Source organism: Aedes albopictus, chromosome 3 (assembly GCF_035046485.1).
Source record: "Aedes albopictus strain Foshan chromosome 3, AalbF5, whole genome shotgun sequence".
Lineage (NCBI taxonomy): Eukaryota > Metazoa > Arthropoda > Insecta > Diptera > Culicidae > Aedes > Aedes albopictus.
In genome coordinates, this window is record NC_085138.1 from 97550210 (window position 1) to 97564476 (window position 14267).

A 14267-nucleotide genomic window follows, 5' to 3' on the forward strand; every position below is an offset into this window, starting at 1 on the left:
GTCCGAGGGTCTCATGCTGAAATAACATTTTGATGATCAATTAGTCTTGTAGAAGTTTTGAGATCCATCCTAAAACCTTAAACTTTATATTTGGGTTTTACGATGGTTTTGAAAACCTCTACTAGTGTGTTTAGCTAAAAAATGTTACTTCGGATGGGGTTTCTGCGACGCCTTATACTTTTGAAGCGTTCCTGAAATCCCCGTAGTCCCTTTGGAATACCCCTGGACATTCTAGAGCTTCTGAGGCCCCTTAAGAAAAAAAAAAACAGAAACCCATTAAAATGCCCCTGGAATGCCTTAAAATACACTTGAAAACCTCGTTATACATTTGAAAGCTCCTTGGAAAATTGCTCTTAAACCCCCTCGGAAAATCTTAAAAAAAAGTTTCTGAAACTACCGTAAAAACCCCTGGAAATGTTCCTGAAAGCCTTGAAACTCAACTGAAATGTCCATAATCCCATTAAAACTCTCTTAAAATCCCCTTAATCAATTTGAAATGTCTCTGAAACTATTTGGAAGGCGTTAAATAGGCTCCAAAACCACCCCTGAAATGTACCTGAAAACTCCTTGTAATGGCCCGTGTAACCCCTGAAGACCTCCGTAAGACTGAAGTTTCGTTTGAAACACAAACGAAACTTGTCGGAACGCCATTACAGGCTCCTGAAATCCCCTGAAGGAATGCCCATGAAGACCCTTGGAATCATCTTCTTTTGGGCTCTCTGGGAACTCCCTGGAAACCCTTTGGCCCTATCTCAAATATGTACCCTGGAGCAAGACCTGTTCTCGAGAACTAAATTTTATCATTAAAGCACTGACAGCTTGACCTTGCCCTAGTAACCCCTTCCTGTACTCGCTGACTGCTGTTGATGTAGTCGATACTAAATATAGTGAACAGCTAGGTGATCGCTGAGAGTGTATGCATCGTCTTTTTAGGCCACGACTACACGAAGTTACATCGATAATCGTTTCCGTTCCTTACCGACTGAAGATGCTTTTGGTACCGATATTATCCTGATCGACTTCTAGCATGGCCTCTAGCAGAATTTGACCCCGCTGTTTCGTGAAACGCCATTGCCACCGACCTTCTTCCTTTCAGCATGGTCGTCATACAGTCCAGCATCAGCGTGAAGACCCTGTTTACCTTGGCGACCACGAAGCCCTCGTAACAATTGCCACAGTGCCGTGGTGAACTCTTTCGCGTCAATGATCTCATCTAGGTTGTTCACGTTCAGAGTCGTCTCAGCTTTAACCCTTTATAAGGCCGAGAAAACTAGAAGAGCTGTCAACGCATACTATTATGGAAATGATTATATACATGATTACATGTACAAAACAATTTTTGTTTGAAAGAAACTCTCAAAAATCTAGGTGGCAATATAGTTGCCACTGCCCGTTAACCCCAAAAACGAGCTTTTGAGGTGGCAATATAGTTGCCACTGCCCGTTTAGGCCACCAGCGCTGGTGGCAATATTCTTGCCACTGCCCGTTTAGGGTACTTTTCTTCTTTTGACTTCGACAAAAAGCCGGAAAAGAGATTTTAGAGTGGATTGGGGCTTAACCCATAATATAAACTGTGTAGTTCAGCACATGTTAACCCAGAATATGATTATTTTGGTATTTGGTAAATATTTTATACTAAATCTATAATTTTACAATAAGTTTGAGCTAATTTTCTTCACGCGGTCAAAATTAGCCATTTTTGAGACTACAAATGGCTCCTAAATTGTTGTTAAAGCTTTGTTTAGTGCCAAAAAATATCAGACGTTGTTAGTAGTCCCAATTTCGCGCAAACAAAAAAAAAGTTCGAAATAAATTGTTATAAAACAAAAAAAAAAATACAAACAGTAGGTGGCAATATAGTTGCCACTGCCTTATAAAGGGTTAAGAGCCCTCACCTCGACCCCTTCGCCAAGGACCTCTTCCACCAGAATTTTGTAGGCGGCACCCTTGCGCTCGTTGTCGCACTGGGCTCGAAAACCATTTCACCCGTACGAGTACGTCTAATATTGCGCACGTCGGCTACCAGATCAACGAGCTTGGCGTCGCTCCTCATCGCCTTCACGTCCGAGTGTTCGGTCTTGATGACGAGTGCGTCACCTTTCTCGTGCTTAGCACCTGACTTCCTACGTTTCCTAGGTTTGGTGTCTCTGCGCTCCTGCACCTCCTGTGGTTTCTCTTTCTTCTCCTTCCGCTTTACCTCGGTCTTTCCTGGACGCCTTGCCGGCTTTACTACAGACTTTTGGAGTCAACAGCTGCCTAGCCTTGCGGGCGCCACCTGGTAGCTCCTCATCTGGCGGTTGCCTTACACGCTTCTAAGATTGCTCGACGTAAGCAATAGCATCCACCACACTCTTGAGGCTACCCGCGGAAGCGAAGGCCTTCATTTGGGTAGACATGGGAAGCTTTGACTTCGTTTCGTGGGTTCTGCCACTGCCACAGTTTTCATGAGTTTCTCATGGTCTTGATTGGCTGCCGGCATTGGCTTTCGAAGTCTCAGCTGCCTGTTTCATGAGAAGGACATCGCTACCTCGTCTCACTGATTGCTGGCTACCCACATTTTGCTGTGGTATACCTGATTAGGAAGAAATCGGAGGTATGTGTATAAAAAATTCAAGAAATTTGAAGCGATGGCCACAGCGGCATGTGGCAAGAAGATTTCAAAGCTTACTGTGGACCAGGAACGTCACGTGGGAAGGAAGACTGGTGAAACCTCTGATCTACGAGCAAACAATAACAAACCTTTCGAAATCCAGAGGAAGGTGTCCAATCTGACGATGGTTCTGTTCCGGTGTAGCCGTTCAGGGGGCATCCATAAAGTACGTCACGCTTAGAGGGAGGAGGGGGTGTTCTGAGAAGTGTGACAAGCAATGTATTAAGTATAGGAAAAACCCGAACGAAGGGGGGAGGGGGGGTTGAAAATTCCCATTTTTAGCGTGACGTACTAAATGGATGCCCCCTCATCAACGAAGATGAAATCTTAACTGATGATGACACCGACGAAGGAGCTGTAGTGGAACCAGTCAATCCCGCGCTCCCTTCGCAATCAGATCTAGACTTGTCTTCTGGCCATAGAGGCCCAACTTACGGGAACGTCGATTTCCGGGTAAGTTCGTTGCCTATCTTACTGGATTTAGAGCAAGTAAATACCTACTGTAGGTCCCCACTCTCCTTCAGACATTCCCGCCCAGTCAACCAGTGATCGTATAAGATGTTAAATACGATGTTAAAGTGGAGGCGATATGCGTACATTTCACATGCGCCTAAATGGAGGCATGTACGCATATGGCCTCCACTTTATCATCTTATGCAACATCTTATACGATTACTGGTTGTCTGGGCGAGACGAACGATGAAATAAGTAGCCGTAATGACCGTGACATCTGGAACCAGGCGGTACAGGATAAGCTTCGTTCTATAAAGACCAATGATGTGTGGAAGCTGATGGCGAGTCCCACCGGCGTGAAGCAGCTTAAAACGAAATTCCTCCTGAAATTTCTCTACGGGTTCTTCAGAAACTCTATCAAAGATTCATTCGAAATGTTCTTCGGGAATTAATCGAGTCTCATAGGAATTATTTTTTGAAAATCTTGCATAGATTGCTACAGAAATTATTTCATGAATGTCTACACAAAGCTTTGAGAGATTCCTCTAGAAAATTATTAAAGGATTAATTCAAAACCCATGCATGGATTTCTTTAGTCCCAAAATTCTCCAGATGCTCTTTAAAAACTTCGTCAGCGATTCCTTCAGACAGTCTCTCAGGGATTTTAAAGAGACTCTGCCAGGAATGCCGTCGGAAAATTCTTTGAGAAGTCCTTCGGGAGGTCTTCCTTTGATACCTTAAGAAAATTCTAAGACTCCTTTGAAATTTTCTCTAAACTTTTCCAATAATTATCGAAAAAATTAATTCAGGATGTTTTGATAAAAACTTCTCTAGATTCTAGGAATTCGTTTCGGAAAGTCTTGCACTGCTTTTTTTAATGCTCCTTAGGACATTTTCCTTTTTCATTTAAGAATCCTCTAGAAATTTTCCTAAAAAATCCTCTAGAAAAGTTTCCATGGAATTCCTTGAAATTTCTTCTATAGATTCTTTCAGGAATTCGTACGAGAATTATTTATGGAAATAATTAATGGATTCCTGCAGAAATGCGTTTCTTACAAAGATTTTATCAAAAAAATTTCCGGGGATTCTTTAAGAAATATTCTTGGAGATTTCTTTCCCAATGAGTTTCCTCCATAAAGTCGTCCAAAGATTCCAAGTCCAAGGAAATCTTCTATGGATTTCTTCCAACAATAATTCGTGGAATCTATCAAAATAAACTTCCGAAATTTAAAATGAACTATGGTTTCTTTCAAAAAGTGCACCAGCGGTTTTTTCTTAAAATCTTACAAGGGGCCATTTATTAAGTACGTCATGCTTGGAGGTGGGAGGGGGGTGAGGTGGTTGATAAACATGTGGCAAGCAGAGCCGTAGCGTGTGGTTGCCAAGGTGGCCACCGATTCCTTCCGGAGTTGTTCCATGTTCACCAGATTGCTTTTTGTTAGAATTCCTTTAGAATTAATTTCCTCATAAATTCCTCCAGAAAATTATGGATTTGCAATTCCTTCAAAAGTTTTTTCATGAATTCCGTTAGAAAATTTGCTATTTATTTCATCCAAAATTTCCCCACAGGTTTTTTAAAACCCTTTCATTGATTTCTTAAAATTTCTTTCAATACTGTTCCAGAAGGTTCGCTCGACCTCGAAATCGTCAGTGCTCACCTGCGGGACGGATGTGTGGTTTCCTGGCAGCGTGTTGAGGGAAAGCACCAGATTCGACTTTTCTCAAATTGCTCAACAGTCGCGCACCGCCAAAACTAGGTTTTTGTACTAAAATTTAATTCTATATTCTAAGTTTCGACAATGTGCGTCCTGTCCGCACGAAAAAATTTTCACTTCTCATTTTCAGGTAGTACGCAGTTGACCTGATCAGCCGGTTGAAATCCGAGAACCTGGCAATGTCGGGTAGATCGATTAACTTTTCTTTGAACGCCGCACTGCACAGTGGTCCGGCCACATCTTTGACGGTTATTTCGGAGTGGAAGCTCGCGAACTCTGCGGTCGACCGGCCAGGTAGAGCTATCCAGGTAGAGGAAGTCTGGGCCACGCAGCCATTCTGCATGCTGCCAATCTTCGAGCACTTCGTTGCCAAATCCGCCACGTTGAGCTGCGACGGAACCCAGTGCCAGAACTGCACTTCGTGACCATTCTCCTAAATATTCATTACGCGAGCGCCGATATAGGCCGTCAGCTTCTGATCCGACTTCAACCAACACAAACAGATCTTCGAATCGGTCCAGAAGTACAGCCTGGTAATGTCGATCATGATCTCCATTTGAAGAACGCTTATCATCTGGCTTGCCAGGACGCATCCTTGTAGCTCTAGTCGCGGCACAGTCTGCGACTTCAGGGGTGCTACTCTTGACTTCGCGTACACCAGCGCAACATGTGATCTTTCCTTTCGGCGGTGGACCATCACGCAGGCATAAACTTTATCACTCGCGTCACAGAAAGCGTGTAGTTCAACATCACTAAAGGATGGCACCGCCGGATGGTAGTACCGCGGTAGTCGAATTTCTCCCAGTCTTGCAGTTTCGTTCAGCCATTCCATCCATCTCGGCACCAGACCATCAGGAATCTCATCGTCCCATCCCGACTGCAGTCGCCACAGCTCTTGAAAGATGAGCTTCAGCAGAATCGTGATCGGACTGAGCAAGCACAGTGGATCGAAGATACCCATCATTAATTTCAGCAGTTGCCGCTTCGTGGGCACGGCTTCAGCTGTCCGGAATCGCTGATCCAGTTTTGGGAAGTCCAGCGGGAAGACGTCGGACTGCAGGTCCCACTCGATTCCGAGGACACGATCGTCGCTCTCCTTGTCCGCGACGATTTCTGGATCGAGAAATGCCAACACGGCACGGGAGTTTGACGAGAACTTCATTAGCTTGAATCCGCCTTGATCGTGCACCTTAATGACACGCTGAACCAGTTCGATGGCTTCTTGTTTAGTGTCCGCGCAGTCGAAGTAGTCGTCGACATAGTGCTGCTTCACGACAGCTCGCTCGACGCCGGGGTGCTTTTCTTCTAGCTCCTTCGCATTAAAGTTCTTGATGAACTGTGCCATCGACGGGGACGACACTGCGCCGAATATCATCACCTGCATAACATACTCGTTAGGAGGGTCCGTGCGGTTCATGCCACGCCAGAGAAATCGCTGGGATTCCTGATCTTCTCTGCGGATGAGGACTTGATGGAACATTTCCCGTATGTCCGCAACGAAGGCAATCTTCTTCATTCGGGCCCGTATCAGGACCGCGATCAGCGGAGGGACGAAATCCGGACCCTTCAGTAGCAGATCGTTCAGGGAAAAACCGTGCGACTTTGCCTTGGCGTCCATCACCAAGTGGAACTTCTCATCAGTCGCCACGCTGGAATGCGGCAGGTACCAGGTGTTCGGAGTTTCAGTTAGCTCACCAGGTTCCAATTCCCTAGCGTATCCTTTGTCGACGTAGTCCTGGATCTTCCTACAGTACCGATCAGCGAAATCAGGATTCGAGTCCATCTTCTTTTCCATGATCTGGAGACGTCGTAGGGCTTGACGCTTGCTCTCCGGGAAGACGAAGTTGTTGTACCTGTATATCTGGCCAACCTCGAAACGATCACCACGCCGTGTAATGGTACGGTGCATGATGTCCAGTGCTCGTTGATCTTCGTCAGCTATTTTCACCGACTGGCCAGAGATCCCGAAATCTTCAACCTTGTGCATCTGTTTCACCAGATCTGTAAGCTCGATGTCGTCGTCTTCGGAGCACAGGAACGCATGATGGTTGCTCGATCCGGCGTCGGCTGGGTCCACTACTCCATGGATTGTCCATCCAAGGTTGAACCGAGTCAGCTGCAAACCATCCAATGAGTATTGCACCGTCTTCAGAGGCACAATCAGACCTGCGTTGTTCGATCCAAGCAGCATACAGGGACAGCCATCTTGGATCGCAGCCAGCTTCTCTTTATCGAGCATGGGGTACAGCTGCTTTACTCTCGCCATGTCGAACTTCACCGCCGGCAGGGCGATGTTTGTCACCGTCTGGATATTGTTCACGTCGTACCACTTCACTTGATCGGAAGGTCCAGAAATTCGGAACGAGAGCATCATCGACTGTTCCTCTTTGTGCAGGATCCCATTTGTCCAGTGGTAGGTCACAGGAGCAATCGGTCCTCGCAATCCGAGGCTCTCTGCCACAGCTGCATCCATCATCGAGAGAGACGAACCTTCATCGAAGAGCGCAAATACTTCAGCGAAGCCTTGTGGACCACGAATCTTAACCTTTCCAACTCGGAGCAGTGTGTTCGTGTTCTTGCCGTTGAAGTTGCAGACATTATCGTCACTACTCGCCGCGTCCGAACGGCTGATCCTCGAGTTCCTTGCAGGTTCGTCGGTGTGGACCAGTTCATGGTGGTTCTTCTTGCAGATGGAACACTTCTTCTCGGACTTGCAGTTCCTCCTCGCATGGTCGAACATCAGGCAGATGTAGCAGACCTTGCAGGAGTTAGCAGCAGATCGAGGTTGGGTAATGGGTAATCGACAGCTTCCGGAACTGCTCGCACTTCTCCAGGCCAGAGTGAGAGCTTACGGAGCACAGAGGACACTTCTTCGCTACCACTTCGTCGCGACTGTTGACGTTCAGGACTGTCGGCTTCGGCTTCGGCTGGTAGCTGGGCTTCTTGACGCTGAATACAGGGTTGAGACTCGCGAGCTGGTTGTCCATCTCATCCTCCAACCAACGAGAGAAAGTGTCGAACTCGATTACAACGCCTTCCTTCAACAGACCCTGTCCCGGCAGGGAATGAACGGTGACCAAATCTGCCCAACTGGAAATTTTGAAAAGACCTCTGCCGTACTGTAAAGCGACAGTGTTGCCAATATCAGCAAACTTGCGATCTTCCATCAGCATGAAGTTGTGCTTCTTGGCTAACGGTTGCAAAGATTTGACGAAATTGTCACTGAAATCTTGAACGATATCCACGTGGGTCTTCAACACACAAATATACGGGCCAACTTTCTCCCGTTTACTCGACCTGTTAGCAAAATTATTTTACTCAAGGCCACTTCTGTTCCGGCCCCGGAGAATGTTACCGATAGCAACGAGCAAGATGTGTATAAGGAAGGTGTTAGCGTATAAGCAGTAAGTGGATGCGGGGAGTGCGGCACACTGCGGGGGGATGGAGGTGACAGCCAGCCAGTTTGTTTATGCTGCAGAACGCTACAGAAGCGTTGCTGCGCCGCATCGGCAACCACATTCTCAACACGGATAACCAATGTTGACATATTTCCATGGCACTCATAAAATGAGTAATATTCTCCCAGGTTTAAAATTTGCTCGTGCCCCCGCATTTTTGTTAATTATGAATACAATGGTGATTTCTTAACCAAAAGATATTGCTTTGCCGAAAATATTGCAAAATATTTGCTTGAGTGGGTGTACGAGCTAATTTGCAATCCGTGTAAGTAGGAAACACACGATGAGTATCATGGAGTTTGTCCGATTTTAGTGCTGAGAAAGTTAAGCGTGCATGGTTTCTGTGGGGTTGCTACGTTGCTAGGGCTGAAAGTTTTCGTTTGTTATCTCACTAGTGAAAAAAATTGAATACAAACTTGCCAGCTGTCGTTAGGTTTTCCAATATGGCGGATGGTGGAATCTGACATATTGGATTACCTTCCTTTTACTTACCTTGGCAACGAGGTCATGATGATCACCTTGAAACGGTCATAGGTGGCCATGCATAAAAGAAAAAAAAAAACCTCTCATTACTTCAAAAACTTTCAAGCGAAGCAGAAGCAATTATACCAAAAACTCAAACCTTCAAACCTGAAAAACTCAAACCTACAGTCCCGAAATTAGTCCTCCCAAGTCAAGACTTCCGAACTGAACCTGACCCCTGAATACCGCAAGAGAAATACCGCAGCGACGTAATCTGGTTGTTGGCATCCGGTACGGTCCGTCTCCCGGAAAGAAGTCCCCGATCGCTGGCATCTGGTACAATCCGCCTCTTTGAAGGAAGTCCCTAGTTACCGATACCGGATACGGTCTCCCGGAAGGTACGTCCCGAGATTCCGACCGAACCCTGAAGTGTCCCCTGTTGCTGACAAATAGTTCTCTTCAAATTCTTACAGGCGTTATTAGCTCCAGGAATTCCTGCAAGAACTAGTCCATGAATTCCACTGGTAATTATTGCTGAAATGTCGCTCGGATTTCCATCAGATATTTCTCCGGACATTCCTGCAGAAATTTCTAAAGAGATTCTCGCATAATTTCATACAGTGATTCCAGCAGATGTTTTTCTAGAGATTCCAACAAAACTCAGATTCTCCATATGAGCGATTCCAAGCAACAGCATCAAAATTTAGGACTTTTTTTAATTCATGATTTTCTATTGAGCTGAAACTTTGCACAGTTTTTCAGTTCCATCTAAATCACCATTTTTCGATATCATATCTTCATGTTGAGTCACGACTAACTTTTCAAAAGGGTGTATATGAAAATGGTTGAAAAATATTCAAAAAGCTGCACAGCAAAAACGGTTCGTTCGATTGTTATGATTTTTTCAGCAAAGTTAGATAACTAAATGGTGATTACTAAAAAAATATACACTGTAAAAAAAATATTTTTTTTTGCATTAAAAAATATAATTTTTGTCACAAAAACTTAAATATCTCAAAACCCTATCTTTTTACCAACGTCATTTTTTTAGGGAAAATGGTCCGTTATATTAGCTATCTACCATAAAAATTTGGTGATGGTAAACTAATAAACAAAAAAGTTATGACATTTCAAACATTTCACAATTTTTTACATTTAGTAGAAAAAAATTTTTTTACCGTGTAAATTATTTCGAGAATCACAGTTTGGTGCTGTTTTTTTTGTTAAGGGTCTTGCGGGAGTTAAACAAGTTGTTTTTACGATATTCAATATTTGTGTATTCATTTGTATTATGTATATTATATGTATAAATATTATATGTATTTATATTATATGTATATACATGTAATATATATACATATAATATATATACATATAATATTTATACATATAAATGAATTCTCAAATTACACAACAATAATCATAGATTTGACACAATAGGGGTAAGAGAGGGCTAAGAGTTTTGGGTTTGGATTTTATTATGGGTTATGAGATCATGAAAACAGTTTTACTTATTTTTTATTTGATTTTATTTATTTTTTTACAATATCGAACACTTTGGCATTATTGTCAGAACAGTTTGAGTATAGTTTTGCTTTAATTTTATTTTCTGACAATGGAATGAAACAATGGAATTTTTGGGTTCCTTGGATCGTTTTCGCGTTATTATATTGCTCGCTGAGCTCTGAAGCCTTTATTTCGTACTCTTCCGTAGTAGTAAAACAAAATGATAATTTGGTTAAATCTTCTTCTTTTCTACGATTCGCCCATTCAAAAAGTTCTTTCGCAGTTTTAATTGGATGCTATCGTTCTTTGGCTAAACTTGCTCTTGTGGCCATGCGCTTTATTGTTCCTCCAATAGCATCACAAGGACCTTTGCCATGTGACGTAGCAAAAAAATGCCATTCTGCATCAATTCCGTACATTGATTTAAATTGACATAGGCTCGAAAAATTCTTACGGTTTTTGTACTGCGACGCTGCTCCATCAGACATAAAATATATCTTTTTGACTTCTTTATGTTTATCAACGCGTAAAAAGTTAATCATTTTGGCAATGAACAAGTTTACGGATATTGAATCGTGCCTTAAATCTTCGGAAATTACAATGAAACTAAAGTGTTCAATTTGCGAACTTCCATTAAAATAAATAACGAATGGATGAATTGTAGCTTGTTGCACGTTCCAGTGATGGGACTGAACTTCATCTTGCAATACAAAACTGTAATTTTCAGAAAAATCACAAATGACTAAAAATTCACCATTTTGTAACGTATTTTTCGTATTTTTTAAAAAGCTGGATTGCTCTGTTTTAATGAAATCGTGAGGGATTAAACTTTCTAATTTCAAGCAAAAATATGACACAAACTCATCTACAGGTTTTACAATTGTTTCTAGGTCACACCTATCCGTGGTTACCCATTGCTCAAATGATAACTGATCAATATATTTTTCTTCAAACTCACCGAATAAAGTATTTTCCAATAATGAAGAATCTGGACAATCCGAACAAGATCGTAGATAGCAATTTGATGTTGTATTTTCACACAAAAGACTACCAGTTAACATTTTAATATCCTTTGTTAAATTTATTCTTTTCAAACTATGTAAAATAAGGTTAATATTCTCATGGGTTGCCGGGGAGTTTGCGATCAGTCTTCGTATCGGTTGGACGTTTTTTCAATTGCGAGAAGCTTTTCTGTCAGTTGTGATGGCTCTCAATTCCCGAGAGCACACATTTAAAGTAGATTTGTCAAACTTCACGCGACGGCCAAGTTATGAACAAATCCACGGTTTTGTTAGGCTAACACTTGGCTTACAACCTAATCAGGTGAAACGCCTGCAAATCAATCATGCTGCGAAATGCGTGCATGTTAAATGTGCAGACCAAGCGATGGCTGAAAAAATAGTAGAAGAACACGACGGACGACACGAGCTGGAAGTGCAAGGCAGCAAACATCGAATACGATTAACGATTGACAGTGGTTGTACTGAGGTCAAAGTTCACGACCTCTCCGAGAGTGTGAGCAACGAAGATGTAGCTGGTTTTCTTCGTCATTTCGGCGAAGTTCACAGTGTGAAAGAATTGAGTTGGGGTCCCTCATTTCCCTACCAAGATGTATCTTCTGGGGTACGCATAGTAACGATGACACTTCGTAGCCACATACGATCGTTTGTTACGATTCGAGGTGAAGAAACTTTGGTTACCTACCGAAATCAACCAGCCTCATGTAAGCATTGCACCCAACCACTACACCCCGGTAGTACCTGTGTGCAACACAAAAAATCACTCCAAGTCAAACGCAACAATCAATCAACATCCAACGACCTCGCGGGCGATGATAGACCGACACGCAATCTAGTGACCGAATTGAACGAGCCGAACATTTGTTCAAGCTCCAGTGCAGTGGACGAGAACCCGCAGAACAAGCCATCGATCGACGACGTCGCAACTATCGGCGGTGGAAAAAAGAGGAGGAAGCAGAAAGATCAGCAACAATGCGTACAGCAGCCCGCGTGTGTGCAAATGATTGAACAAACAACAGAGTCGCCGCCGAGAAAAAAGCAGGATGGGAACTTTTTTCGCAAAGTGAAGCAGGGAGACGGAGAGCGCATCCCAGATGTTGATATGAGTACCGATTGGAAGGATGATGAGTCGGAGCCCGAGCCCGACCGCAACGACATGGATGCATGGCTTGCCTGGGTCCCTGGGTGCAAAACAGCATTGATAGAGGAATGCGTAGACGAGACTCCAAATCCAATAGTAAATAATGTGTGATTTGTAATTGTGTTTTTGCTATATGTATTGAATTCGTATTCCGACCCGAATGATCATGTTTGATTAAAGGGTCGTTAATAAAAAAACAACAACAACTCATGGGTTGTGCACACACAAACATTATGTGTTCCTGAATTGGAAAGAAGCTTGCATTGCCTTGGCCGAAGGCTTGCAAATGAGGAAAAACCTACTTTAATATTATTGTGAATTTCCTTGAAGCGTGTGTAAGCTTCTTTCAATGTCGTCATCATTAATCGTTTTTGGATTGCTTGACGCTTTCCATCTTGTTTTACTGATACATAATCTTTCTGGCCAGGCATAGCTCGACTTACTTCATCATCTTCAAAATATTGAACTACTATTTCTTTTGCCTCGTCTGTTAACGCATTACTAGACCTAGTATTTTTGGTTGAAAGACAGTTATTCTTAAATAGTTTTGCCTCTTTTACTGTATATCTATTGGTTTCGAACTCATCAATGGCATCTTGAATAGACCACGAACTTGGCAGCATCGACAAAATCAATAATTTTTCTTTCCTTGTCGTGGCTGGATTCGAGAACCTTTCCTTCATATTCATAATTACCTCATCGTAGTCTGTATTTTCCACATCCTCAGGTCCTAATTTGAAGAGGTTTCTACGTACAGCTTCGTTTATTTCACGGTATTTTTTCTCTGGATAATAAACGTAGTCCATCTTCGTCCATTTAATCGGAGTCACTTTTATCCCAGCTATGCCCTCGTTAAAGCGTTCGATGTTTACCTTTTGAATACACTCATCTTCCGATTGATTTGTTGAAACAGATGTCGCTGATGGTACGGTGGCAAGGCTCTCTGCACTTGGAACTTCTAGTAATTTCTCAGTTGTTGTCGTTTTCGAACTTCCTGCGCCCTGCTCTTCCGATGATATACAGATTGCTCGTTTGTCAACGTTTAGACGGCAGGACGTGCAAATGCGTAAATTTGTATTCAATGTGGACATTGGAGCATAACCTGTCGCTTTCAGTTTATCTATGGTGCTTTCGGTGAGATTTCGTAACTCTTTTGAGCACTTTTTTTCTGCAAACGGCCTACAACAGTTGAGAAAGCGACTACTCATGTTGTTCGTTAGATTTTAATAAACAAAATCACTTTCAAGTTTTTACTGACTAGTTTGGTGTCGTTTACTTGACTGAAGAAAACTTTTTTTTTTTTTTTTTGATTGAAATGTATCTTTATTTTTCTCTTTTGTATTGGTTTTACATATGCTTAAGTCTAAGTGATACAGAACGTTTTCTTTTCATCTTTGGTTCCTTTTGCGTTTAATATTTACATGTTTAGACCTTGGTCTATGTATTTATGTTTTTCTCCACTTGGTGGATTTGGTTTGTCTGAAAACTTTTACTTTACAATCCTTAATAACCATAGCGGTAGTAATTTTTTGCTTTTTCGTGAGCATTGTCATGGTACCTATCATGCATTTGTTGTTGTTGAAGTTACTCGCTTCCTCCCGATATTTATGATTCTATTCTCTGATAGGTAAATTTTTGCAGGTAAACTAGACGTCTAGAGCATTGTCGTGCTATGCACCTATTATGTATTTGTTGGTGTTGCAGTTACTCGCTTTCTCTCCATCATAAAATCTATTATCTAAGAGGTAAGTTTTTTGCAGGTAAACTAGACGCATTCGTCTATATAAAACTTTTTTTTGCAGCTTTTATCTTAAAAATAATATTACTTATGTTTCTTATTATCAACAGGTTTTAACCCTATTA

The 14267-nt window shown here is 42.5% G+C and overlaps 1 protein-coding gene across 1 annotated transcript; it reads right to left on the minus strand.

The window, feature by feature from the left end:
• Nucleotides 1-1034: 1034 nt before the first annotated feature.
• LOC134290292 (uncharacterized) lies at nt 1035-8818 on the minus strand. Its single transcript, XM_062857393.1, has 7 exons — nt 8769-8818; nt 7671-8115; nt 5267-7576; nt 4936-5206; nt 4762-4869; nt 1993-2208; nt 1035-1213 (listed from the first exon to the last, which is right to left on the minus strand). Exons 1-7 carry the CDS (start codon nt 8816-8818, stop codon nt 1035-1037), a joined length of 3579 nt encoding a protein of 1192 aa, XP_062713377.1.
• Between the last annotated feature and the right edge of the window lie 5449 nt (nt 8819-14267).